Source organism: Ixodes scapularis, unplaced genomic scaffold (genome assembly GCF_016920785.2).
Source record: "Ixodes scapularis isolate PalLabHiFi unplaced genomic scaffold, ASM1692078v2 ptg001352l_1___fragment_2___debris__unscaffolded, whole genome shotgun sequence".
Lineage (NCBI taxonomy): Eukaryota > Metazoa > Arthropoda > Arachnida > Ixodida > Ixodidae > Ixodes > Ixodes scapularis.
This window is the reverse complement of record NW_024610140.1, coordinates 95322-120172: the sequence shown is the minus strand read 5'-3', so window position 1 is coordinate 120172 and position 24851 is coordinate 95322. Positions and strand designations below refer to the sequence as shown.

The following is a 24851-nucleotide window of genomic DNA, read 5'->3' as shown; positions in this document are numbered from 1 at the left end:
ATCTTCTGATAGCTGAAAGGCGTGTTCTCCTTCTCAGCTCTACGGCGCATGAATCCCGACAAAAACAACACGGCACTCTAAAAAAGCAGTCGATGATGCCTCATCCAAGCAATGGCTGGACACTGTGTGCATCTTTTGAGCTGAAGGGCCAATTAGATTCCAACCATGCACCATGGAGGATCCATAGCACGTCATTTGTGACGTCGCGACGTGGCCAAAGCGGTCAGTGGCTGACGGTGGCGTTGGTGACCATGTCACGACCTATCCACGGGGGCAGCAGGGTCCAGTGGAAAATATAGTTGCCCAACGTGCTGACCGTCAGAATGATGATGGCCACGCAGATTATCTTCACCACCAAGCCGCATAGCACCTGCGAAATGATGAGTCGCCCATACGAGCGTTACATGATGCATAAAGCACTCCGTTCACGCCTAAGCTGACAGCGACTGGCAGCTACGGGCCTGCCGTGAAAATACACTGCACCCGTTTCATCAGCTGATCCCGCTCTCGAATCGCGGAGAAAAGCTCACCAGAGATAAGCTCACCAAACCAAAGCTCACCGCGAAACCAACGGATGCGGAGAAAAGCTCACCGGCCATTGAACGCATGCGGAGAAAAGCTCACAGATTGTTTTTCTTCTTTTTATATAGAGGCTGCTGGAACATGCGTAACATATATCCAATTTATTATCATTGAAATTCATCAGCTTTGTAAAAAAGAAATTGTCGTTTTTTTATATATTGCTCCTAAATTAATAACTGCAGGCGAGTGTTTTCTGTGGCTAGGCAACGAAAGCCTAACTGACTAACTTTATGAACTTGAAGAACAGGAAAGAGTTCGAAAACTAGTAAGGTTTGCCTAAAAATTTAAAAGGCATAACTGTAAATGCCGAAAATCCGAAAGTGAACGCGCAACAAAGCGGTGCCTGAAATTTCTTTGAAGTGATGGCCTGTAGCTGAGCCGGTTGGTTATCTTTGAAGCTTTTGTTAACCTTTGAAAACAGGATAAAACAGTTTGTAGGATATCGAGGCTTCTCTCTTCCACGGACATGCACGTTTTCTAGCCGTTTGTGCTGGTGTTTCCACAAGTGTCCTTTGTGTGATAGTGCCCTTCTACGGGGAGCCATCCATGACCTTCAGAGCTGCACACTTGCACCGTTGTTACTTGTGGCCTTTATATAAAGTAGTCTTCTCTAAGGTAGCGATTGGGGTGAGTTGATACACGTTATACAGGGTGTCGCAAAAGAAAATTTACAGGGATCCTTTTACCGCAAAACTGAACTAGGCATCGCCAAGCGCTCATTCTCCGCCCAAAGGTAGCGCTAGAGGTCAGGACTAGATACTAAAGTTTCAGACCGATCTGATACCTTATTCGAAAGTTATAAGTGATTTTCTGAAAAGTTGAATAAGAAAATGGCGGTCGACGGAGTTTTCGAATACATGGGGCCCTATGGCGCCAGAAACCGAAAACGGCCAAAATTGGGCTCTATTTTCCCGCTGAACCTTTCAGAAAATCACTTTTAACTTTTGAATAAGGTATCGAATCAGGCTGAATCTTTGGCATCTGGTTGTGACCTCTAGCGCTACCTTCGGGCGGAGAATGAGCACTCGGCGATGCTTAGTTTATTTTTGCGGTAAAAAAAATCCCCGTAAATTTTCTTTTGTGACACCCTGTAAATGATGAAAATCACTCAAACGAGGACGACGGAGTGAATGCAGGAAACACGACAGGACGAAGCTGTTGTCGCAACTAAAAATTTGTTAGTGAAATTAACGAAGAAAACAGCGTAGCCGATGCTGATTACATCAACAAATACCTACTTATTTATTGGGCACTACACAATATTTCGAGCTGAAACGGTTCACACACCGCTATCCATATTAGCTCGCGAAAAAACAAACCTCTTTATCTGACAGAGCCACCGACGGCCCACTGTCAGCTGTCAATAGTGTGTAGTCAATTTAGCGGCGTACCATGTTCTGGTTTTATAGCTGCGGCTTTATTAATACACAAAATGGGTAATTACAAGTTTCTGAGAAATTAGTAAAAATGACCGCATCTCCACGTGGTGAATGATGTTGATTGGGGCGAAGCTCTGGTGGTGCTGATGATACTGATTTTGTTCATAGGTAGTGCTGATTGTGCTGATTTTTTTTGTTGCTCATACGTAGTGCTGAGTTCCGGGGTTGCGTTTCAACTTCATTATTACAGCTTTATAGACGGGCAAATGCAGAGCCAGTGGTTCTTCTAGCAGATCCATCCTGAAGTTCGCAAAGACTAGGTCTATGCAGGCCAGCATCCCCAGCTCTTGAGTTACTACCACATCTCAGAGCCCCCTACTCGTCCCGCAGTCGTGGCCAAGTGGTTAAGGCGATGGACTAGAAATTCATTGGGGTCTCCCCGCACAGGTTCGAATCCTGTCGACTGCACAAACATTTTTTTTTTAAGAAGACAGATGGGATGGCAATCGATGTGAGCACGGACGCCGGACGGACAAGGCTAGACCCTAAGGAGCTTCGCCCCTAATATGCCCTATGAACTCCAAGAATATTACAAAAAAGAGGACATATTTTTAATAAAGTGACGAATCCGAATTGTGTTAAACTGCCACGTTTGACGCAGAATCCGCTAAGTTTAAAAGATCAGTGAGCTTTTCTCCGCATCCGCTCGAAGGCCGGTGAGCTTTTCTCCGCATCTGCCGGTTTTGCGGTGGGCTTTTCTCCTGTGAGCTTATCTCCGGTGAGCTTCTCTCCGCCGCCCCCCGCTTTCGGGGGTTAGGGGTGGGAGCGTGGCCGCGTGGCGAAGGGTAGACATCCAAATGGTCCAAAGAGCATGTGGCGTCCACGGCCCTGTCAGCGTGGCGGTAGACGGAGTATTAGGGATATGCGCGGTTAAACGAGTTACTGCGGTCGGCTTTCCACGATTGGCAAAATTTTACTCTGACGTCTTTAGTAGGAATAATTCTGCTTTCATCGATGAAAATAACAGTAGTGTCAGACACTCAAGTGTACCGTTGGTACGAAGGAGGATCAGCAAGTTTGCAACTCGTATATTAAAAAAAAAAGAAACACTTTCAGGAATTTGAAAAATAAATTATTTTTAGACATAATTTATCATTGTATAATGCACTACTCCCATTTGTTTAAAAAAACTTCTAAAACATCTCAAAATTGTTGCTATGGCTCTGCGGCAGTTTTCAGTGCGTTCAAGTCATTGAATTTTGTTATCTTAAGGTGTTTTTTTCAGATTCTGGATTAAAAAAAAAATAAACAAGTCACTGGGAACAGATTGGGACTATAGGCTGTGAGTGAGTGATCAAGATCTTCGAAAGCACACTCTCGAATGGCAGTCTGGGCAACATGAAACTTGTGAACGGGGGCGACGTCGTGCAGGAGGAGGAGCCTCTTGTCATCAATCCTCTTTGTTTTTTCACGATGGCTTCACGCAGTTTGTGGAAAACGTTGGCCTGTTATTGTCCTGCTGTATTCCAGGTAATCAATCAGCCTCCACCAAAAATCATTTGACTCTGGGAAAGTATCTCTAAGTCATTTTGGTTCATGTATTAAGCAGGTTCTCCTTGACTCCCCATTCTTGGTGAGCCGATCCACATTTGCTTGTGACGGGTAGATTTACAGTGGTGTTTCTTGTATACCGAGATGTTTCTATTTACACTCCGGCGAAAGAAGCGTACATCCTCGTCCCGCCACCACATGTGGCGTCAATACTCGGAGGCATCGACAAGTAATTTTCAATTGTGTTGAATACGTAAAAAGAGCAGTATCATTGTAAGAAATTTGGGCTGTTAAGCATGATTGATACGTCGATTGCACACACAGTGGAAAAGACGCTAACATTGACGAGGAACGCTTTTAGTACAGTGAAGCTCTAATGCAATTAGCCAATCGCCTTGCGAGGTTTTGGTCGTCTGCTTGTTTGTATCTGGTTGAGTCCTGTTGGCAGACAGGGAAGGCAATGGCGCTACTTTCCTTAATTTATGAATCCTGTGAAAGTTGTGCCATTGCTTTATCTGCCAGAAAGATTGGTGCCGGGGAAACGCAGATATGTTTCCCGGGAGTTTCGAATTGTTCTCTCAGTTTTGGCGATTGAGGTGGCAATTTACTTGGAGTGCGAGACTCCGGTGCTAAAATCGCGTCTTCTACAGACTCTTCAAGGTATTTGAACAACATACTTTGAAGATACATTGAACAAAATATAAATGTGTAAGTATTTAGAGATATTCTGTTTGGATAAATACTCACGTTACCTCGAGGGCAGATCAAGTCAGAGAGACTTGTCCAATGTCAACATGATAATTGTTGAAGACAGTAGGGTGAAGGCGAGTTAACACGATTGTTAACTCACATTCACACACTGCACGAAGGTCATTGTACCACGTAATGTCTGAACAATCGTTGCACATTAAGGAAACTTTTCAGTTTGGTCCGAATTTGTTCAACACTTTCAGGCGTGCCGGTCTGAATCGTGCCGATTCCCAAGACGGGCAAAATATTAGCTATGTCTTTTTGGCGAGCATTCCGTTTGCCTTAGGGAACTAAACAAGGAGATGCACCCTGTCTGAGGAGGACTAAGGGCTGCTTTTGCTCGCCCACGCCTCTCGGTTAGTCCCGGTCGAGTGCAGTTAATCCCCAGCTTTTGCGCACGGTACCTAGCTCCAACCATATAGTCTTTTAGGGGAGCGAATGGGAGATCAGAAGACCCATGGTTCTGTTAGTTCTTTGAGACCATCGTTTTGTCGGATGGCAGTGACTTTACCTCTACCCACTGCCTTCCTCCAATCATAGCGAACAAGATTCTCATCTCCTCGCGCAGGGGGAGCAATGGCGTCGGTATCTTGCCATGGAGCGTCGAAGGCCAAACGCCAGCGTCGTCTGCTGTAGTCACCGACAGGATAAAAACATCCGCTGGCGTTTCTTCAGAGCGCCTGGCCTCCAAAACGCGCTCCTTCGTTCCGCCGTGTTTTTGGCTGCTCGAGGACGCTCGAAGCTCGCGACACGTCAAAGGGTTATCAAAGGTTCGAGGCTAGCGCTGGAGGCGGGATAACCGCAACTCATTCCCTGATTTCTACAGCGATAGCTGTCATTGGCTATTCCTACCGCTGATATTGACATCCGTAGATGACGTTGTAGTTGCCAATCTTGTAGTGATCTTGCTGTTGATAACATCGATGCTGCCAAATCTCCGAAAAAAATCGCACCACCGCTGCGCGTGAAGCGGAGGTGCTACCAAAGAGCTACGTCACAGCGTTTACAACCCGCTCTATATTGAGGTTCCGTAGTACTTAATGCCCACTGCACGCGCTTTCTAAAAACAAATTAATAGTCCATAACAAAATGCCGTTGTAGCACACTGTCAATGCCAAGGGCCTTTTGCTAGGAAACGCGCTTTCCCGCGATATGAACAAAAAAGAACCAGAAGCGTTCGGACCGAAATGGTCAGATGTCTTTTTTTTTTTTTTTTTTACACCGAACGCTTTTGTTCACGCGCTTCACGGTGCGCGAACGCGACGTCGATACCCAACGACTTCGCCATGGTTTGTCAAATCTGTCGCTTTGACTGTCCAGTAAATTAACACAGGACTGATTTTTTTTTTTCAAACGAGGCCATGCTACGCAAATACGTATAATGCGCAGTGCATCTCAAACTGTCATGAGTGTTGCAAGTATCAAATACGATACGAAACAGAAAGATTAGAATTACCAAACAATATAACATTTATTTGATCAGGAAACAAATCTAGAAACTTCGAAATAAACTAATCGCACCTCAGCATGATTACCTTTTTAAAGAGCTTATCGTCAAGGCACTGACAATTTTGTCCCTGTTTCAGACCAGCGAAAGAGAAAATAGTATCTAACACCGACTAGACGAATAAAATACGCCTTGATGGAAGAAACTCCTGAAGCATCAAGACCTCTTTGCTCGTCGTCGTCAAGGTATCGAAACACTTCCGTCCCCACATGGGTCTGTCCGCGTCTTGCTAAAGACGAGGAACCACCGTCTCTGGGAGGAGTAGATGACGTGGACGTGATCTGCCGGAAATGAGCTCTGTTTCACCTCATTTCCTTGTTTGGAACATTATGATTTTCAGTTCTGGCGGTAAATTGAAATACCAGGGTGCGTCTTAAGTGTTTCTGTTTAACCCAAGAAGGCAAGGAGGGAAGGGAGTGGGGGGGGGGGGGGGGGGGTGAAGAGAGATATTAAGCAAGAGAGCCGGGCCCGTTGGTTTCCGAAGGAAATTAGAGGCCTGGGAGAAAATGAGTGACTCAAGTGGCCAATTATGGAACCCCTTTATTTTTTTCAATTTTGGTGACTTTTTATGCAATACGCAAGATAATATATTCTCCCTCCTTTTTTACAGGTTGTTGTGTGACGGTTTTATATTATAAACTATGGAACCCTCTGCACCAGTAAATTTTTGACAAAAAAGGTATCGATACCTGAGCCTGTCAAAGTGTCGCAGAACAATCGCTAGTCGAAAAAGTATTTCACTACTGAAATACAAATACATTTCTCAACAGTATCTGGACACAAATATTCATATACTCGAAGGTGTCTCTAAATTTTATCGTGACACATAGGTATCGTGACACTGTCCAGCCCTGAATTCTAAACACTTTCATCCTATCGTCTCGGGGCACATCTCCCATAAACAAGGTTTCCCTTTGCTTTTTTGAAAAATACATGTTTTCAAGCAACACCCACCTGCAGGCAACATAATGCTTAAAAACAAAAAACAAAAAAAAAAAAAAAACCTTCAAGCTAATTAAAAACAAAACAAAAAAAACATCAAGGCAAGCGGCATTTTCGTCGTTACAGAGCCGCGGCGCGCGTTTGAGTCGGGTAAACGCTTCACTAAGGGATTAGAGGACCTTATTGCCATTCTTGGTGCTGTCAGATGGTTTGTTTGCTTGAATCCATCGTTAGAGGTCCTGTGTCGCATCTTGTGTTGAAAGAGGTGATGTGAAAAAGGGTTCTCTTTCCTTCCGTCTTTTTTCAACTCTATATAAAGAGTTGTGTTCTCAATAAATGTGTAGCTCTTTTTGAGACGTTCTCTTCTCTTTCTTTCCGTCGTCTGTCGATACCTCAGTCTCGGGTTTTTCATGAAAATTAAAATTATTTAGGGAACATTTGAAATATTTAATATAGAACAAAAGTTCCAATGAAAACCGTTATAGAGCTCGTCACCACAAACGGTCGGCCGTTTCGTTTGATGGATGACTTCGGGCCACCGTGCTCCGGGCTCTGGAAAATGACCGATCCCGGTTTGAACGGCCTCAAAGAGCGCGTCACAGTAAGTGCAGCATCCCGCAGAAAGTTTTGGAAAAGGCAGAAATTGCCAGAGAAGAGGTCTCCGAGTCTCTTAAAGCATAAGGTTGGTGTCGCTGAAAATTAACTGCGCCGCGCTATCGCGCTGTTCTCGGCGTGAACGTCGAACGTGTCCGAAAGTGGGAACATTCACCTACAAATGCTGGTAATTAAATAAATGTTTGAGCGACGCGTACACACCGCGGAACGTTTGAAAAGCAAAATTCTGTAGGTAATTTCAAGGTACGACTCTTCCCCAGATCAGGCATACTGTGTAACGAACGACAATAGAGCCAATATGATGAAAACAGTTGCTCTCTTGGCAAAATAATCTGCGGGCCCTACCGCGGAGAGATTCGACCTGTCTGATATGGTAGGCGACGACGTGCACGTGTACAGTGGCGTCCCAGATGGTGCCTTCTACCTCGTAGAATTAGAGGGAGCTTTTGCTTCCCAGATAAGAAACCTCTTCTTCAAGGAATGAGGTGTCTTGCGTACACGCTGGAGCTCGCTGCACATGACCCTCTCAACTCTACAGCTGCTACTGGTATTGTGCAGAAGGTCCGAAAAGTTGTAAAACAAATTAGGTCGCAAGCCGTGCTCTCCTTGCTTCAGAAAATCATTCTGAAGAAGCCCATCCTGGATGTCCATCGCGCTATAGCGCGTCGACTGCTTGGGCTGAGAGAGTTTTGCGACGAGTTTATTGCAAACGATAATGAACACGGCTTTACTCAAGACGACTGGCAATCAATAAACAGCGTAGTCGCCTCCCTGGCGCCGGTTTAGGAAGCAACAGTGCAGCTTCAAAGGGAGGAATTAACTTTGGGAGACTTCTACGAAGCATGGCCCACGTGTCGAATTGAGACGTCAAGAAATTGACACCCCGGTTGCGAGTAAGCCGACTGCTGACATGAGAGGCTAGAGAACGTGTTGCTCTGAAGCGACATATTCTGTGTGGCTATATTTTTTTTTATCCTCGATACCATGTCACGCTAACATGCAAGGAGAGGTTCAGTGCAAAGCAGCATCTGCTACTGGCGCAAAAAAAGCTTCGCGCCAGTACCCACAACCTCAAGCACGTGCACAACGGTGAGTTCCACTTCCCCTGATGGCGACCTCAAAACGTTCCCTTTTAACAAAAAAGCGACTGCCTGATTCATCGATCATTCTCTGATATTTGGAAAGATTCAGACCCTACTCGACAGTTTTGAAAAGGTTCCCCGAATTAGAGGGTGTAGAAATGTCTGGAAATTTCGAGAAAGGGAGATGTCCCGGCGCCCCGAATTATATTCGCTTGTGCAGAATCGGCCACACAAGTCAGCATGAAACGGTCCTTCTTGGGGTGGAAATACATCCTATCACGTCAACAAACGCGACTGAGTTCGGACGCATATACCAGGTGGTGTCTTTTTTCTCCGGTCATTTAAGGCAGCGAAGGGAGAGCGTACACATCAGGTGAAATTAATATTGTCTATGCATGTAGCAATTTGGGAAAGGCACTCGTCCATTCTTTCAGTAGATATATTTTATGCTGTGTTTAGTGAATAAAAACTTGGTGCCCAGTCACATACCATGTCTTGAATTTTTGCAGATCATTCCAGTAGATAGACGGATTACACAAACACAATAAATGAGCGCGTATTTTATACCGTTATAATTTACTTTATGGTAGTAGAGGTGTGCAAATAATCGGTTAATTTTTGTTGTATTTTTCCTTGAACCGTTATATGAACCGGTATGAAGCGGTTCAAACTAGTTCGAATTGTTATTTTTTCTGCTCCGTAGTTGAACCTCACCCGAACCAAAGTATTTGAACCGTAACCTGAACCGAACCAAAAAAAGTTTCGGTTCGACACACTGCTTTGTACGCGCATCCATGTGCGGGACCTTCAGGCCCCTTCAACGTCCTCTCAGACCTGGTCCACCGGGGTCCTTTTGAAGGATCCCGCGCTCTAGTTTCCACTGCCCGGATATGGCTGGTTTGAATAAAGTTGCATCTGTCTTTCTCTCGAAAAAGTCTCCGAGCGCTTCTGGTACTGTCTTTTTTTTTTTTTCTTTCTTTTTTCTCGGCCAGGGTGCGCGAGTATGTTGGAAAGAAGCGGCCACGAAACAGCCCTTACATAAAAATTGAGCGAGGGAGTATCCAATTTAAATGCAGAATTGTGGATTCAGTAAATAGATTACTTATTGAACGTGTATCTAACTTTTTATCGCGTTTCTTGAGCTAATTGGCCGACCACTGGGTTTCGAAAAGCTGTAGACACAAGTGTCTAAAATTCAGATAGAATGCCTGTAGACCATTTATCCAATGTTAAGACATATTAGTGTATACCTTTTGTATCCAAATAGAGGTGCCAATTAACTGAAAAAAGTCGTTAAAAATGGAGATACATTGTGGATAGCAAATACTGCTAGAATGTCTGTAGATCTTCTATTCAAAGTCGAGACACTTCAGTCTACAGCTTTTCGATCCCGAGTGGTCGGCCAATTAGCTCAAGGAACGCGATAAAAAGGTGGATACATTGTGAATAGAAAAGGTTTTCTAGAACTCCTGTAAACTTTTATTCTGGAATTTTCAGACATTTATGCTTATATCGTGTGTATCTAAAGTGGCCGGCCCCGGCTGATGTCGTCCTCCGTGTCCACCGCTGCCATCTTTAGGTTGTACTCCAGAGGCCCCATTCACAAACGTACAAACGCCTGAGGACTTTAGTGTTCCGTGACGACGACACATGAAAAATATCCATCAGGCCCTTCATGTGGTCTTGGATGAGTGCTTCCTGGCTTCCGAACGTCTTTCACAGGAGGTCCAAGGCGTCGGAGTAGCACTGTATGGTGGGGTGTTAAGGCCAGCAATGGCAGATGCTCCATCGCCACTCAGCGCTGATCGCAGGTAGTTGAACCTTTACGCCGGCGATAGGTCTGAGTTCAGATGTGTGGCGCTCTCGAACTGGTCCCAAAAAGGCTGCCATTTCTTATGTTGACCGTTGAATTTCAGAAGTTCGTTGGCGTTGGCGATCTGTTTGTGCTTCCGACTAGGTTACCTTCGTTGGATAAATTGCCGCGTTCCACTCTGCATCTTAGCTGCCTCTTCAGCTTTTTCATGTAGGTCACGATTTTCTATGCATATTTGAGAACGTGGGTGAATTTGAGGTCTCCGTCCTGCTCCGAAATGAGCGGCTCGATGGTGGCGTCGGCGGTGTTAAGTTCACCCTGCTCTAGGGCCAGTCGTTCGATGAGTAGCTTTAGGTCCTCGCTGTTGGGTTGCACGCACTGTAGGAACGCTTCAACGTCGTTCACAAGCCTCGTCACTTGTAACCGAATCGCCTTGCGCTTTTTCTTGTGAACTTCCCTGCTGTCGTTCTAGTAGAAGGAAGAATCACTCACTTTTCTTTCGGCGTTCGAAGTGTTCGCAGTGCTGTAATCCCGGGTTTCTAGCACCAACTTTTCTGTTGCAGTTGTTGTCTCTTGCTGGCAGATGAGGCGCTCCGTTGAGTACAACAACACTTATATTATCTCTATTGCGAACAACTTTCGTTCAATAGTCAAAATGGCGTGCGTACAGATTCGTTTTCCATTCCAATCTGTGCTGCAACAGAACGGAATGGCAAGCTTCTTGCCGTATCCTCTTTGTCCTTTTTCCCTCTGCTTCTCCGAGGGAGAGGAGGACCCCCACCGCCACAGGCAACCGATGTCACCCTGTGCGTGGGACAAAACCGGTTTGACTGACACGGACGGCTACAGCGCGATAGAAACCGCTGTCTGGAGGGACTCGCTTTTCCCCCGTGGTTGCGTTCGTCCCGAATCTGAGAGTCTCTGTTTAACGTCAAAACACAGTTTTTTTGTTAGCTACGCCAAATTTTTAAATAAAGGGGGGAAAAGTAATATGAATGCGGTTTTCACGGCGTGTTTATATGGCTCGACGGACATTAGATGGGAATATAACCATCACTATTATCATAATAATCAGCTAAAATTTGGTATTTAGCTTTTTAATTACTGTAATTAGTATATATGTTTATATTAAAAACTTTGAGGCGGTCGTATGCCAAGAATTTCATTTTGTATAATTCGCGTAACCAGAGTGTGTTCCGCGATGTTGCACCCCGAATTTCGCACTTTTATATGGCTAATGTAGCAAAAGCAGTTCGCGGCAGAGCAAAACAAGATCGCCTGAGCTTCCTACCATTGTGTCTGAAGCTTAGGAAGTCTCATTTTTTTTTAAATTGTGACAAGCAACAGTTGCATCTGCTCTGCTTTATGGACCAAGATGGCGGTGTCCACTATAGCATACCGGAGAACGAAGTACCGGTACTCTAAACGTAGCTCATTTACTGGCTGTAGTATGATGTATTCGCAGGGTAACTGCGCCTTAACGATAACTCTAAGCTTCCACACCGCTTTGTACGCACACCTTACAGTTGTGGATCGCAATGATAAGCAGCCAGGAGAACAGCCCGTGATGTCACGGCAAGGAAAATGCTGGCCGTGAGGTCACTTGCGTAAACATTAACAGGGCGCGACCGGAATTATGTCTTGTCGCGAAGAGGGGGCTCATCCAGCGTCCTTAGAGGGACAATGCCAATGGTATCTATTCTCGCCAAGGATTTTAGGTGTACATGACTTATGAGAGCACAACTACTCAGAAGACAATTTGCGGCTCGAAATTTGTTTTCTTTCCGCCCGAAACTCGCCGATCAAAAACTGGCCGGTTTTAGTCGCGCTCGCTATCGTCTCTGTGGTCACGTGGCGTTTTCTAGGATTTAGACGCAACCACTAACGATAATCAAAGTCATCGGTCACCGAAGGCACACACTCAATATTAAAAATAGAAAACAAAATATGATACCCATATTTTGTGGCTTCTAACAAGATGCGGATACGTTGATTGAAAAAAGTTGCACAGATACGTAACTTCCGGCAACACTCTCCTCTATATTTCTTCTTCCTCCCTCTTTCAGTTTCAATTTTAGTTTCAAAGAATTGCGTTTATTCTTTTTTTTTTGACAGCATCACGTATAAATAAAATGGATGAGGCTCCAATCCACGCTGGGAAGTCGCATTTTTGCGACTTCCCAGCGTGGATTTGCCAGCAAAGCTGTGGTATCACCGGCAACGATTGCCCACTTCACTGAACCAAATGCCGCCGCTGGTCGTATTGCCGTTCCTTTTCCCTTTGCCGCTCGTCGTATTCACGCTGCTCCTCGGAAGTCCTAACTATGCGGCCTAGCCCTAGCGGTGCCGCAACAACAATGGAATCAGTTGCCTGGCGGGTTCTTTTTTTAAATACAAGAGGCGAATGAAGTCATTCCCCACGTTGCAGGCTGCCGTCGCTGCGATAGTTTGCGCAACAGTAGTCCTCACCGGGAAGCTTATGCGGTAAGCATACGTGCTTTTTCATCAATTATCCGGTTCGGATCCTTGTTCTTGTGCTTTTTCTTTATTGAAACGAATGCTGTGCTGTACATTGCATGCGTGATGTATGCACTCTTCACTTCAATCGCTGAAGGTTGTTTTTTTTTTTTCGTGGGGACGCTGACACTAAAAAGTCCGACCCACGAGTCATATACATCTTCGCTGTAAAATGTGCGTGACGCTGTAGCAAAATATTGATTGGGAAGTCTTTTGACACCACAATAAATTGTCTAACAAAAATTTAATAAAAACTGGGGGAGGGGGGGGGGTGTCCCTTTAAGCAAATTTTGGGATAGTTCAGCTGACTTGTGGGAGACTGACACACTGACATAGGGTATGCTGAGATGTTACGTCACAAACAAGCTTAGCGTTGTGGGGGAAGTAAACAGGTATTGGATGGCAATCCATATGGTTCGATCGAGAAAATGAAGCCTCGTTTTTCGGATCACATATGTTCATTACGCACCGCAGAAGGCTCAAGCACTGCCAGAACATGACGCTATCTGTGGGGATAGGATTCGTATGTTTAAAAACGAATGTTACCTAGTTCGAAACATAAAAGGAAACTATGAAGTTTTTTTATGAGCCGCCGTCCACCAAAGCCTTTTTTTTTTGTCAAAATACGAATTGATATTGCGGGCGTCAGTGGAATTTGTTTAATGGAAACAACTTGCCAGCAAGAAACAGAACAATATTCACTTTTTTACTAGCAAGTTTCTTTTGCTGAAATACATGCATGAAGTAAAATCAATGTTTGTTGTTTTTCTTTTTTCTTTCACGAAATTAATTTTAAATGGACGTTGGCTCGCAAAGAATTTTTTTTTTACCTTTTTATTTTTTGCTTCATGAAACGTCGTGTTCTCCAATTTTCTCAGTCTATTCCCACATTCTAGCTACACAATCTGGCTGTATTTCAGCTTTTTGCAATATGTAGTTTTGTTATGCGGTCCGAAAAACCGGGTTTCATTTTCTAGATCCATCTGGGTAGAACACATCGCGGTGGAAAACGCGTTCTAGGCGGCTCCAGAACGCCGAACTCATACTCCCAGTCAAGTAAGCTGCTCTAGATTAGAAACCCTCACCAAGTCCCAGAGCCCGATGTCGAGGCGATCGTAGACGTAGGCCAGGACAAACGAGGCTGTCGGGAACACGAGCGTCGTAGAAGCGGCCACCGTCACCGGAATGGCGAAGTAGAGCGGATTCACAGGGACCTTGACGGCCTGGCCGGAGCGGTAGGACATGCAAGAGACAAGATGGGGGAGAGACAGAAGTATGACGAAGGGTAGTCACCACACTCAAAAGCGTGAAAGCACTTTCAGAAGCGTGAAAAAGAACTCACATTCTCTTCCGCGCAAAATCAATTCTCAGCAAAAAAAAAAAAAAAAAAGAAAAAAAAATTCTAATCTTAAACTAGGTTGAAAGCAAAATAATAAGGGCAGATGGGTGATCGAAACAAAATCTTATAAAATAGCAGGATATTTTAGTCGATGCATTTAAGTGGGGAAATTAAGTAAAATAGGAATGGCTGGTAAACTACAAAGCTTAAATGTAGTCATTGACAGCTAAACAAACGTAGTGCATGGAGAGTCTCCAGCACCGTATTATCGATCCGCAACCAATCAAATGGCGGCGTTATAAATGAAAATGCCGAGGAACGAATCACAAAAGCAAGGGGTGTTTACGTAGTGAGCCACGCCTTGCCTTTCTTAAACCGTTGGTGACTCTAACCGCGACGCCCTCTTTCGTGTTAAGCTTGATACTGCACCACTCATATCAGGGCGCCCTTGGAATCACCGCGTTGCTACCCGATGATCGTGGGACACATTGGACTTAATCCCATCCTGCTTTCCGCTGAGCTATTTCAGCCGCTAGGGTTAGTTGGCTACACCAATCAAGTTTGCGAACAACAAAGAATGGATGGATTGGTATGCGACGTGGACGGACAGAGCGTGGGAATAACGATATTGTGATCGCTGAATTTGTCTGTAATAGAGAGATGAAGCCTGTATTCTCTAATTCGGCATGCAGATATGGCTGGTGTATAGTCTCTCGCAGCTCAAGAAACGCAGGTTGTGGCTCATCGTGTTCATGCTTCTTGCGTCGTCAGGGGTCGTTGGACGTTCTTAACGGTTGATGCCGCAACCTGATTGATTGTGCAGCTTTGACGTCATAATCAGGACTGCCACGCCATATACGTTTCTCAAGCCGTCAGCGACTACCGCCAGTTGGAACGAGGTCAATGCTCGGGTAACGACAGTTTAAAATAAATTGGTTATCAGAGTTCAGTCATGTAAAACAAGGAACAAGTCGATGCGCGATACAATTTACATGCCAAGTTAGATTTAACATTGGAAACATACGTGCATATTTTGGAGGTTTTGAAGGACATTTTGTGGTGGTCTATGCACAAAGGGCGCCATAAAATTTGAGCTCTGGCGCGTGTCTTCCGCATTGCTCACAGTTTTATAAGTAATGTATACGCTTTGTCTTACTTTCTGTTTCATAAATATTTTAGTCGTACGTGGAAATTGCTATCTTCTCCTCCTGCACTTTTGCGCGTTCTACAACTGAAATTTCGACCGAGCGTCCTGCTCACCCGTACTAAAATATCAGATCGGAGCGGTTCCAGTTCGGATCCGCGGGGTTCTAAACTTGTGGACAGTCCTTATCCGCGCGATTCTGTGTTCAACCAGTCGGATCCAGTGAGAAGCAACGCACTGGAATCGCACGGTGATCGGTGAATCCGATCCGCTCTTCTTGTTCCAGTAGGGTCTGCATTCATCCAGCGGGCGCGCACATGCGTGACTGGAAGGAGGGAGGGAGGGGTGGGTGGCGGGAAGGGGGGGGGGGGGGGGGGGGGTTGGCGGGTCGGCGGAGAACTTCCGCGGTCTCTGGCATGGCACGTGTTAAGGACAGGCGCATCCGCTACGTGGGCGCAGCGAGCGGGCGTTCTCCGCGCGCGCGCCTGGCTTTGTCTCTGAGAGTTTCGTTTGTTCTTCGCTCTCGTCGGACGGTTGGTCGGCACTCGACCGACGGCGACGTTCGCGCTGCGGGCGCATGGATACTGACGCGCCCATCGTTTCCCTGGATGGATACCCACTGGCCTTGGCTTTGAATCTTGATATAGTGTGAAGTTACCGACCCATTGCAGTTTGGCTCGGCATTTGGATGCGCTGGTGTACTTGGTGACAATACTTGGAGAACTCGGATACCGCTTGCCGCCGGAACTTCCCGATGCACTCAACACTGGATACTGTGCTTGCGCGTGCTGTATGTGTGTCCCTTGCACTGTATTTAATGACGACGCGACGACGCCTGGACGACCGTGTGCGCCGCCATAATTACCTCTGCGCTGACCACTGAACTCTACAAAGGTCTTTCTTGCGATGCCCTTAGCCGTAACAAGCGAGAGATCGTCGCGATTTCCGACCCAGTCCGCCTGGGTTTGAAATCACGACGATCTCTCGGTTGTAACGGCTAAGGGCATAGCACGAAATTCTGTTGTAGAGTCCAGGGTGAGCGCAGCGGGAATTCCGGTGGTGCACCGCCTGGGTTAAAAATTGGGGCTGGAAATGCGCGGCTCCATGCTGGGTACAAACTTGTGCCCCAATTTTGGGTCTAGGCGGAACAGGCATTTTTCATTCCGGCCTGAATCTGACTTTTTCGTACGGGCAGTGAAAACCAGATTTGTGACTGTGGCTTAGCAGGACGACAAACCCGGTTCCGAAAATGGCAAGGTCACAAGGCTCAGAACAGCACTGGCTTACGCGTTTCTAGAGCGCACCGCGCGCTGCATTATGGGACGTTTGCCAGCTAAAGCTAACGGGGAATTTTTAACGCTAAATTTAGCGGGGAAACTTTTTCGCTAAATTTAGAGGAGAATTTTCCCGCTAAGTTTAGCAGGAACATTTTTTCGCTAAATTTAACGGGGGAATTTTCCCACTAAAAATAGTAGCGGTAAACTTAGCTGGACATTTTCTCGCTAAATGTAACTTGAAACATTTTCTCGATGAATGTAGGGGGAAAATTTTCCCGATAAATTTAGCGGGGAAATTCAGCAAAAATTTCCTGCTATATGGCAGGTGAGAAGGAGCGGATGGTACGGAAGGTACGGAGGGGGAGGAGAGGCATACCCTCCCCTCCGTACCCTCCCCTCCTTTTATTCAAACGCTGAGCTCTAATTCAGCATTACGGAGAATCGTAAACTTTCCTTTTCCTTGGACATCGGTACGTCCAAAGTTTAAAGTAGAATATCGAGCGTTAGTAACGATTTATCGGCACTCCCAAGTAGCGCAGTGCCGCTTCGCCGATTAATATTTCTTTGACGTCACGGTCCAAATCGCGATAAATCGTATTGAATTACCATAGTTGTTGCGCTCGCAACACAAAAAAAAAACTGTGAGAAAAATGACAACCGCTTCGCGCGCATCTTTAGCCACAAATAAACAGAAATATAATGCAATTGCACGATAATATTGGAGTTTGCGTGAGTGCTGCATAGTCCCAATGTTAGGTTGAAAGGTGGAAACATGTTTGGCGTAGCTCGTGCTTGAATAGTATACTATAGTGGCACTAAATAACCTACGCTTCAGAGTAACGACAGTTGGCCATGATGTGGCTTAAACTTATGGTTGCCAGTTATCTGAAGCTTTATCTGGAGTCACAGGAAACGCTTCTCCGTCCCCCACAAATGTTTAAACAGTTCGCGACAGATCAAAGCAATATCACATAAATTTCCGAACCTCGAATCTGACGCTGAGGAAGTCGCACTTTTGAATCATGACGATCGACAGTTGCGTCTGCTCTGCACAAGAAACAAAACGGCGGCGCCCACAATAATGTCGTGGAACAGAGTGCCGATATTCTAAGCGCAGCTCATTTAGTGGCTCTAGTATATTTGTGTGTTGTTTCACCAAAATTATTTTGCTCCATAAGCTCTCGACGGCACCGTACAGGTAGCGCTATAAAAGAGCTCGAGAGCAAGGTGAGCACTTTGCCAATTGCCTCCCAATGCACGGCATAGGACGAAGTGCTTGGGCAATACCACATAAAAGACAAGGCCTACGCTCTACGTCATCATTATTGGATTCCGGTCTTGTCCCAAGCGGCAAACACCCTGAAGCTTTCGCGGTCAGTCTTTTACGCCACCGCACGTGTCTACAAGCGATGGACACCATCTTGGCGCGATGAAAAGGGGCGTAAATTATAGGCCCAAGTCCACATGAAAGAGAAGTAATGTCAGATGGCATTTCGCGAGCCTATAAAATCGATGTTTTTCTTTTTCTTTTTTTCCTTTTGGCGTCACCCTTTAGGGTTAATGGCCAGAGTCTGTGAGGATATGGCCAGAATAGACAACAGAAAACAAACCGGCGACTTTTTATTGCGAGATTAACGTACGGTGCAGTCGGTTGGCGTGGGTGTTGGGTATGTTTCGGCACGAGGTTCGTGCAATCACGAGCGCTGGGGAGTTCGCTTCTGAATGATTAAAGGGGCCCTGCAACGACGTTTTTTGCTGTTTTTCTTAGTTTTTGCCGAACCAGAGCGCACTGGAGGTAGTAACTGAATAATCTTTATGCTTTCTCAGAATGTGCTTTATTTTAACAATTATATGCAATTAAAATTTAAAAAAAAAACAAGCAAAAGATAACATTCTTCATGACGTCCTTGGTACTCTATACCCTCTTTTCCCGCGCCCGAGGGATCCCCTTCCTACGGGGACTGAGGAATGCGGGGAGGGAGGGGAAGACGGGGAAAGGAGGTAAGGCCGAGGAGAGGAGCTGGCCAGCAACGGGGCAGCTCTCTCTCCTCGGCTGACGTCAAGACAAAAAAGCGTAACGATTTCGTCACATGCCGCGCGCGTTCGACACCCCGGGGCGCCCCCGTAGGAGGAGGAGGTTTCGGCGGCGTCCGGTTAAAATATGACGCAGTGATATTTAGTTACTCTCTCCGTCAACGCTGGGCTGCCCGAACCACACGAGACGTGCAAACCACAAAAAAGATAGTCCCTTAAACAGGATTGCAGGGCCCCTTTAAGCTTGCATACGTGCAAACATCTAACGTGCCTAAGATAACCCTCAGTCACTGACCCGTTTAACCTGAGAAATGCGGCTATTTAATGAAGAACTGCGTTTCTACGCACAAGTGACTTTGCTCGAGACGGTGTAGCGTTTAACTACGCTGCGAAAAGTGACGTCGAGATGCGACCGTCAGTAGACACCCATTCCCGTATTTTCACTTGACAAAGATACGAGTTATGACCGCGAGTTGCCGGACGTGCGGGCTTAGTATGTGGCATGAAAGGCTGCTCCTTGAAGTAATTTCCACACTTCATACAAAACACGGACGACCCGGTGACACGCCGTATACACCAACTCATGTTTACAAACAAACCGGAGCGCCCCTAGCAGACGCCACCGGCGCCGCGCGTGCGCGATTAAGGTGTGGGCAAAAAGCTCGCCGTCGCCCATAAACAAACCACTGGAATGCGATGTTGTCGGCGTCGGCGTGAGTACCCCTGCCCGTTTTCGCGTTCGAATTGTTGATTCTACGTCTTCCTGGCGATGTCTGACAACTTGAGCGGTGTCAGCGAAATTACCGAGGCTCGTTACACCACAAAACTTCGCGTGAATAATGTGTCATGTGGAGATTCATTCCACGTGGACGCCGCAGTATGTACGCTAAAGCCTGATTCGCATGATGCGATTTCGCTCGCAATTTTCAGTCACGATGCCGTTCGGGCTGGAAAAGCGTGAACCGTAGCTGAGATGGTCGACGTCGATATTGAAAATCGCAATCAGAATCGGACCAAGTGAATTAGGGATAAGTCGGTGATGGTCATTGGTAACAATGATCAACATCTCCTTGTATTTACTGTTTACATCGAACCTGCTTACCAACCTTCAAATTTAAGTCTTTTAAGGCTTGCCCTTACTTCTGATCGCAAGTACCGTGCCAACGTTTGGTCTGCGGGCCTGCGTAGTCTAAGAGAGCAGACGACAAGCAGAAACGTTTGAAAGGGCAGACGACAGTTCGAACGATCAAGCGGCCGTTTGAACTTGAAGACGCACTAAACGTAGTCCGCTGGTGGTCCGCACAACGTGACGGTTTGCCGGCATTCATGTTGGAGCAAAACAAATAAATCTGATGACCACAAGTATCCGTGAATTCAACCCAAAGTGCTTCCCGCCCAAGCAATCGTTGTCCGACGGCGTCTGCTGTTCCCTTTTCACGGCACATATCCAGATTCTCGGACGAACCGAGCACGTGAAAACTGACCTTCAAACCTTTCTCGACACTTTTGGTACGGCCCCAGTAGCGGCGTTTTGAGGAGAACGCAGGTTTTTGTCTGGTTCCTTTCAAAACAACGCAGGAATACACGTCTGGCATAGGGACATCTGCCCACAGCCCCAGACCAGAAGTGCGACCGACGCACCACCACCGCGCCTTGACGTCACAGAGTTGAGTTCGTGTATAGTATCTGGAGGGGCCATTTACTCACGAGCGCATGCTCACATTGCGCAACGTTACCGGGGGCTTACCTCGGCTTAGGGGGGGGGGGGGCGTCCCCTAAACATCCGTGCTTCGTATGAAGCTTAGCAACCAGTTTGATGTCTAGCTTTTTACAAGAAACACAAAGCCCGGATGGCCGTGTGCCTCATAGGTCATAAACCTGACGTACGAAAAAGAAAGGGAACGAGCCAGTGCGAACGAAGCCTATCGCATGTTTTCGCGACACACTCATGCACTACCGTAGGAATGATCAACTTTTATTCGTTATTCGTAAATTGTGCCTACCTTTAGACAGCGGGGAATTTAGTCAGCCCCAGAGAGCGTCTGGTGTATGCACTGTAGATAAGAAATTTAGCTAACGCAGTACCACTGATTCTGAAGTCTTCCACGTGCATGACACAGCAGTGATACGCGAGCTTACGCTCGTAAAACCGCATCGAAACGGGCAGAGACGGGAATGGAGCCTAAGATTCCCGTGTTCTGCAGCGCGACCTTTTGCTCCGCATGCTTTAACGCACTGGGCAGTCAACCCTTGTCCCTTTTGTATTTGTACGAGGCATGGCAACCAATAGGGAGTATTCACTGGACGCCATATTTGTGGGTGCTGTTTAGAGCGCATGCTCAGAACGAACTCACATTAATAGGCTGCTAAAACCGGCACTCTTGATGGTGCGGAATGCACATTGCAAAAGAACTGTGGAAGTTCGCCATCAGCACGCGCTCAGCATTCGCGCACACAGCTATGGCCGCCAGTGAATACTCCCTATAAGCCGATCTCATAAGCCAGTTTCGGTACGCCAAAACGCTGCTGTAGTCTTCCTGCGTACACGACAAATCCCGCTGCAGGTCTGCGCGAGCACAGTGCGAGACGGTACGAGCCCTCTCGTGCAGTCCCTGCCGTCGTTGGTGAACTATATATACAGCTATGGCGGCGTTACGCAGGCGTAGAAAGCTTAGTGAGGTCAGTGCGCGTTCGGGACTAAAATGGCGTGCGGCATACATATAAAGAACGGATGTCTCGCCAACTCGAAGTTCAATCTCGACGTATTAAAACTTAAGGGCTGTTTATACTCCGACGTCGACGAACGTGACGTGCGCCGGCGTTCGTCGTCAACAACGACACGACGCGCTGCGCTGAAAGGGTTGCGGTCAACGGCATTTATACTCCATCGCGGTCCAGCGCGCTCCGACGCGCACTTCGCGTTGCGCCTGCGCGTCGCCATGACAACCGCGACATAAGCTAATGGTTTATTTCCGTTTCCGTTTGCATTCTGTCCTGACTTGTTCAGACGGGAGGAACCATGGAGAGCCGATTCGCGATGTATTTAGATCAGCAAAAAAAGAAAAAAATTGCAGCGGTGCTTTTATGGCGCCGAATACGGCGCCAGAGAACACGCACGATGTACGTACGAGACATATTTGATAAGCGCACAGTGTTTGGAGAATTTTACCATCTAATACAGGAGCTGCGCGAGTCCGACCCAGAATACCACTTCCAATATTTCAGGTAAGGCGACGGTCGATAGTCATGTCGCTTATCATAGTGAATCAATTCTGTCGTTTCCTTTTCTGCAGGATGACGAAGGCTTCATTCGACGAGCTGCTCGGACTCGTCCACGACCGTCTTGTACACTCGCCCACACATCGCTCTCCCATCTCGCCCGCTGAGCGGCTGGCCATCACACTGAGGTATGTACTACCAAGGTGCCTTCATGTGCACTTTGCTTGGGGTGATGACATTTTACCATTTTGTTTCGAACGCTTATTTTTTTTTTTTTGTTCTGAAAGCGTGAAAGAGTGTGTCCCTGCACGCGCTGCTGGCGTGACTATGCTAAGGCAACATTTTGTTTCTTGCGATTTCTTTGTATTTTCCCTGTGAGCGCGTGCTGTCGGCATCGGGCACTACAAACGGTGGCATCCCCCAAAACAGAAGTACATTGAGGCACTCTACGTACTAGATATTTGATATACACTTCATTTTCGCGGATGCTTGACTGATTAGGTTATGCTTCTAGGCGCTGTACTACCGCCGTACACACGCCCAACTCGTATTAAAATACCTCAAACCGGGAACTTATGCGCTCTCATCTACTCCGATATTTTAATTGAGAGGCCCAATCTTGACAGTGCGTTTCAAAATAAAGTTTGGGCTCTTAAATCGCCAGCAAAAATCAGGGACGCGACGTCTCAAGTAGAAACTTACCTCAAATGCTTCCTTTACTGGTTGGATGTACAGCACGCATTCATATTTTAAGTCTGAACTCCTAGAACGAACAAAAAGCCTAAAATGGGAAAGTTTTCTTTTTAAGTTTTTCGTACTTTAAATAGAGACTTGAATTTGTAATATGTAAAGGGGACTAGTGAGGTATGTATTCGAGGTAAGTTTCAACTTGATAGGTTCAGTTGCTGATGTTCGACGGGCCATTAGTACTACCTTGTAACTTTATTTTGAGACACTCATAAATAAGCGGATCAACGTATCATTGTAACACTTACTACATCAAACGCATATTGTACTAAATAGAAAGGCTGACCCACTTGACAACATCGTCATTCATTTTTTTTTGCACTTTAAATTGAGACTGAAATTTTTAATGAGTAAATCAGCACAGTAAAACTCATATTCGAGATCAATTTCCACTTCATGCGCCAATCCCTTGATTTTTGCGGGCGGTTTTAGAGTAGAAGCTATTTCAAAACACCGTAGAGCGTCAGTCAAACACATTTAGTACATATTTACATATTGCGTGTATAGCAATAAAAGTCTGACGGAGCACTCTCGTAGGTCGTTCTTAGTCACAAACAGTGCAAATGACTGACTAAACAGTTGCTCTGAGTTAGGTACTAAGTCTCACAATTTTGTTTTTCACATTTCTAGGTTCCTTGCATCACCAGGATCCCTGGGCCATGTGGCCATAAGTTACCGGATGCATAAAGCAACATTATCGGGGATCCTCCAGGAAACGCTGCGAGCCATCTGGGACTGCCTCTCCCCGTTAGTGCTGCAGCCACCCACATCACAACAGTGGGAAGAGATCCGGAGGGAGTTCTGCGTCAAGTGGAACTTTCCTAACGCCATTGGATCAATAGATGGCAAGCACTTTGCGATCAGGTGCCCACCAAACTCTGGCTCAATATTTCACAACTACAAGAAATTCTACTCGATAGTGCTGCTCGCTGTTGTTGACGCCCACTACAGGTTTCGACTGGTGGACATTGGGGCTGCCGGACACCAGTCCGATGGCGGTGTGTTGAGAGAGTCTAACCTCGGAAAGGCGTTAGCTGCCAACACCCTCCAGATCCCTGTAATCGCAGAGCCTGCACCACCTCTGTGCCTCCTGGGGGATGAAGCCTTCCCGTTGAAAACGTACCTCATGCGCCCTTTCCCCGGAAGAGGCTTGGACTACCGAAAAAAGGTCTTCAACTTCAGGCTCTCCCGGGGCAGGCGTACAGTAGAAAACGCCTTCGGAATACTTGTGTCTCGCTGGCGGGCGTTTCTGGCTCCCATGCATGGCACTGTTGAGCACTGTGAAAATATGATAAAAGCGGGAGTCTGCCTCCACAACTTCCTAACAAGGGATGAAGCCTACCGCCCTCCTGGATATGCTGACAGTGAAAGGAGGGGTGCCCGTGTGGATGGTCAGTGGCGAGCTGACATTTTGAATGTTGGTGTAAACAGGAGCCTAGGTGGCAACAGCAGCCCAGCAGCAATCAGCATCAGGGACCAGCTGGCAGACCACTTCATCTCCCCTAGGGGAGCCATCCCGTGGCAACACGACATAGTGACGAGGGAGTAGACGACGACACAAGGTTGTTATCAATGCTGTTCAATTTTTTTCTTTCCTTGCAAATAAATTGTATATATTTTCTCTGCTCTGCTTGCTTAACAGGGTTGACCGGCAAAATATATTTCGCAATCCCTCGTTGTTTTCACCTTCAAAGAGCTTACCTGCCTACCTTGGTGAATTTCGTTGTACAGGGGAGAGCGAGGTAATTGGCACAAGCGAGGAATATTGGCCATCCATGTTTTTCGCTTGCCACTGAGATACAGGCACGCATACCAAATGATTGGCTTCTTATTAAGTGAACCCGCAGGAATGTAGTAGTGGCTCACTTGGAAAATAGGACAGCTTGCGTATTAATTACAAAAGTCGGGTTTAATCTTTTCATTTACACCACAAAGGAGTAAAATAACATTCTAGATGTACTTTCGATAAGCCTGCTTTTCTACTTGCATTTTTCTCGGAAAATTAAACAGGTTTTGAGCAATGCGTGCCACCCACGAAGCGAATGTAACGGGTAGAAAGCATGTTTGATTAACGGTATTAGCGCAGGCTGTGTGTCTGAGTAGCAGATGATGCTATTATGTGCACTAGACATTTTGCTAATCTACACAAGCACCAAAGATCATGCCGGGTTTGCAGGTACACTCGCTGCGCAAGGTATCGTCCACACTCGTGTGTACCTACATTCCAAGCCACTTCCTTGACGCTTGGGGTAAATTTGAAAAATGTCTGTAGGTGTTCTTTCAAGCTATTTTATGTGACAGGCATCCCTGCAGCTTGCCTCCAAGAACGAATTTTGAAGTATTGAACTAGAGA

The 24851-nt window shown here is 46.4% G+C and overlaps 2 protein-coding genes across 2 annotated transcripts; one reads left to right on the top strand and one right to left on the bottom strand.

The window, feature by feature from the left end:
* Positions 1 to 223: 223 nt before the first annotated feature.
* LOC115331513 (uncharacterized transporter B0285.6-like) lies at positions 224 to 13982 on the bottom strand. Its single transcript, XM_042288248.1, has 2 exons — positions 13824 to 13982; positions 224 to 370 (listed from the first exon to the last, which is right to left on the bottom strand). Exons 1-2 carry the CDS (start codon positions 13980 to 13982, stop codon positions 224 to 226), a joined length of 306 nt encoding a protein of 101 aa, XP_042144182.1.
* A 7537-nt stretch (positions 13983 to 21519) lies between these two features.
* LOC120840869 (putative nuclease HARBI1) lies at positions 21520 to 24156 on the top strand. Its single transcript, XM_040501393.2, has 3 exons — positions 21520 to 21757; positions 21826 to 21939; positions 23129 to 24156. The coding sequence occupies exons 1-3, from the start codon at positions 21552 to 21554 to the stop codon at positions 24045 to 24047; spliced, it is 1239 nt and encodes a 412-aa protein (XP_040357327.1). The 5' UTR covers positions 21520 to 21551; the 3' UTR covers positions 24048 to 24156.
* The last annotated feature ends 695 nt before the right edge of the window (positions 24157 to 24851 follow it).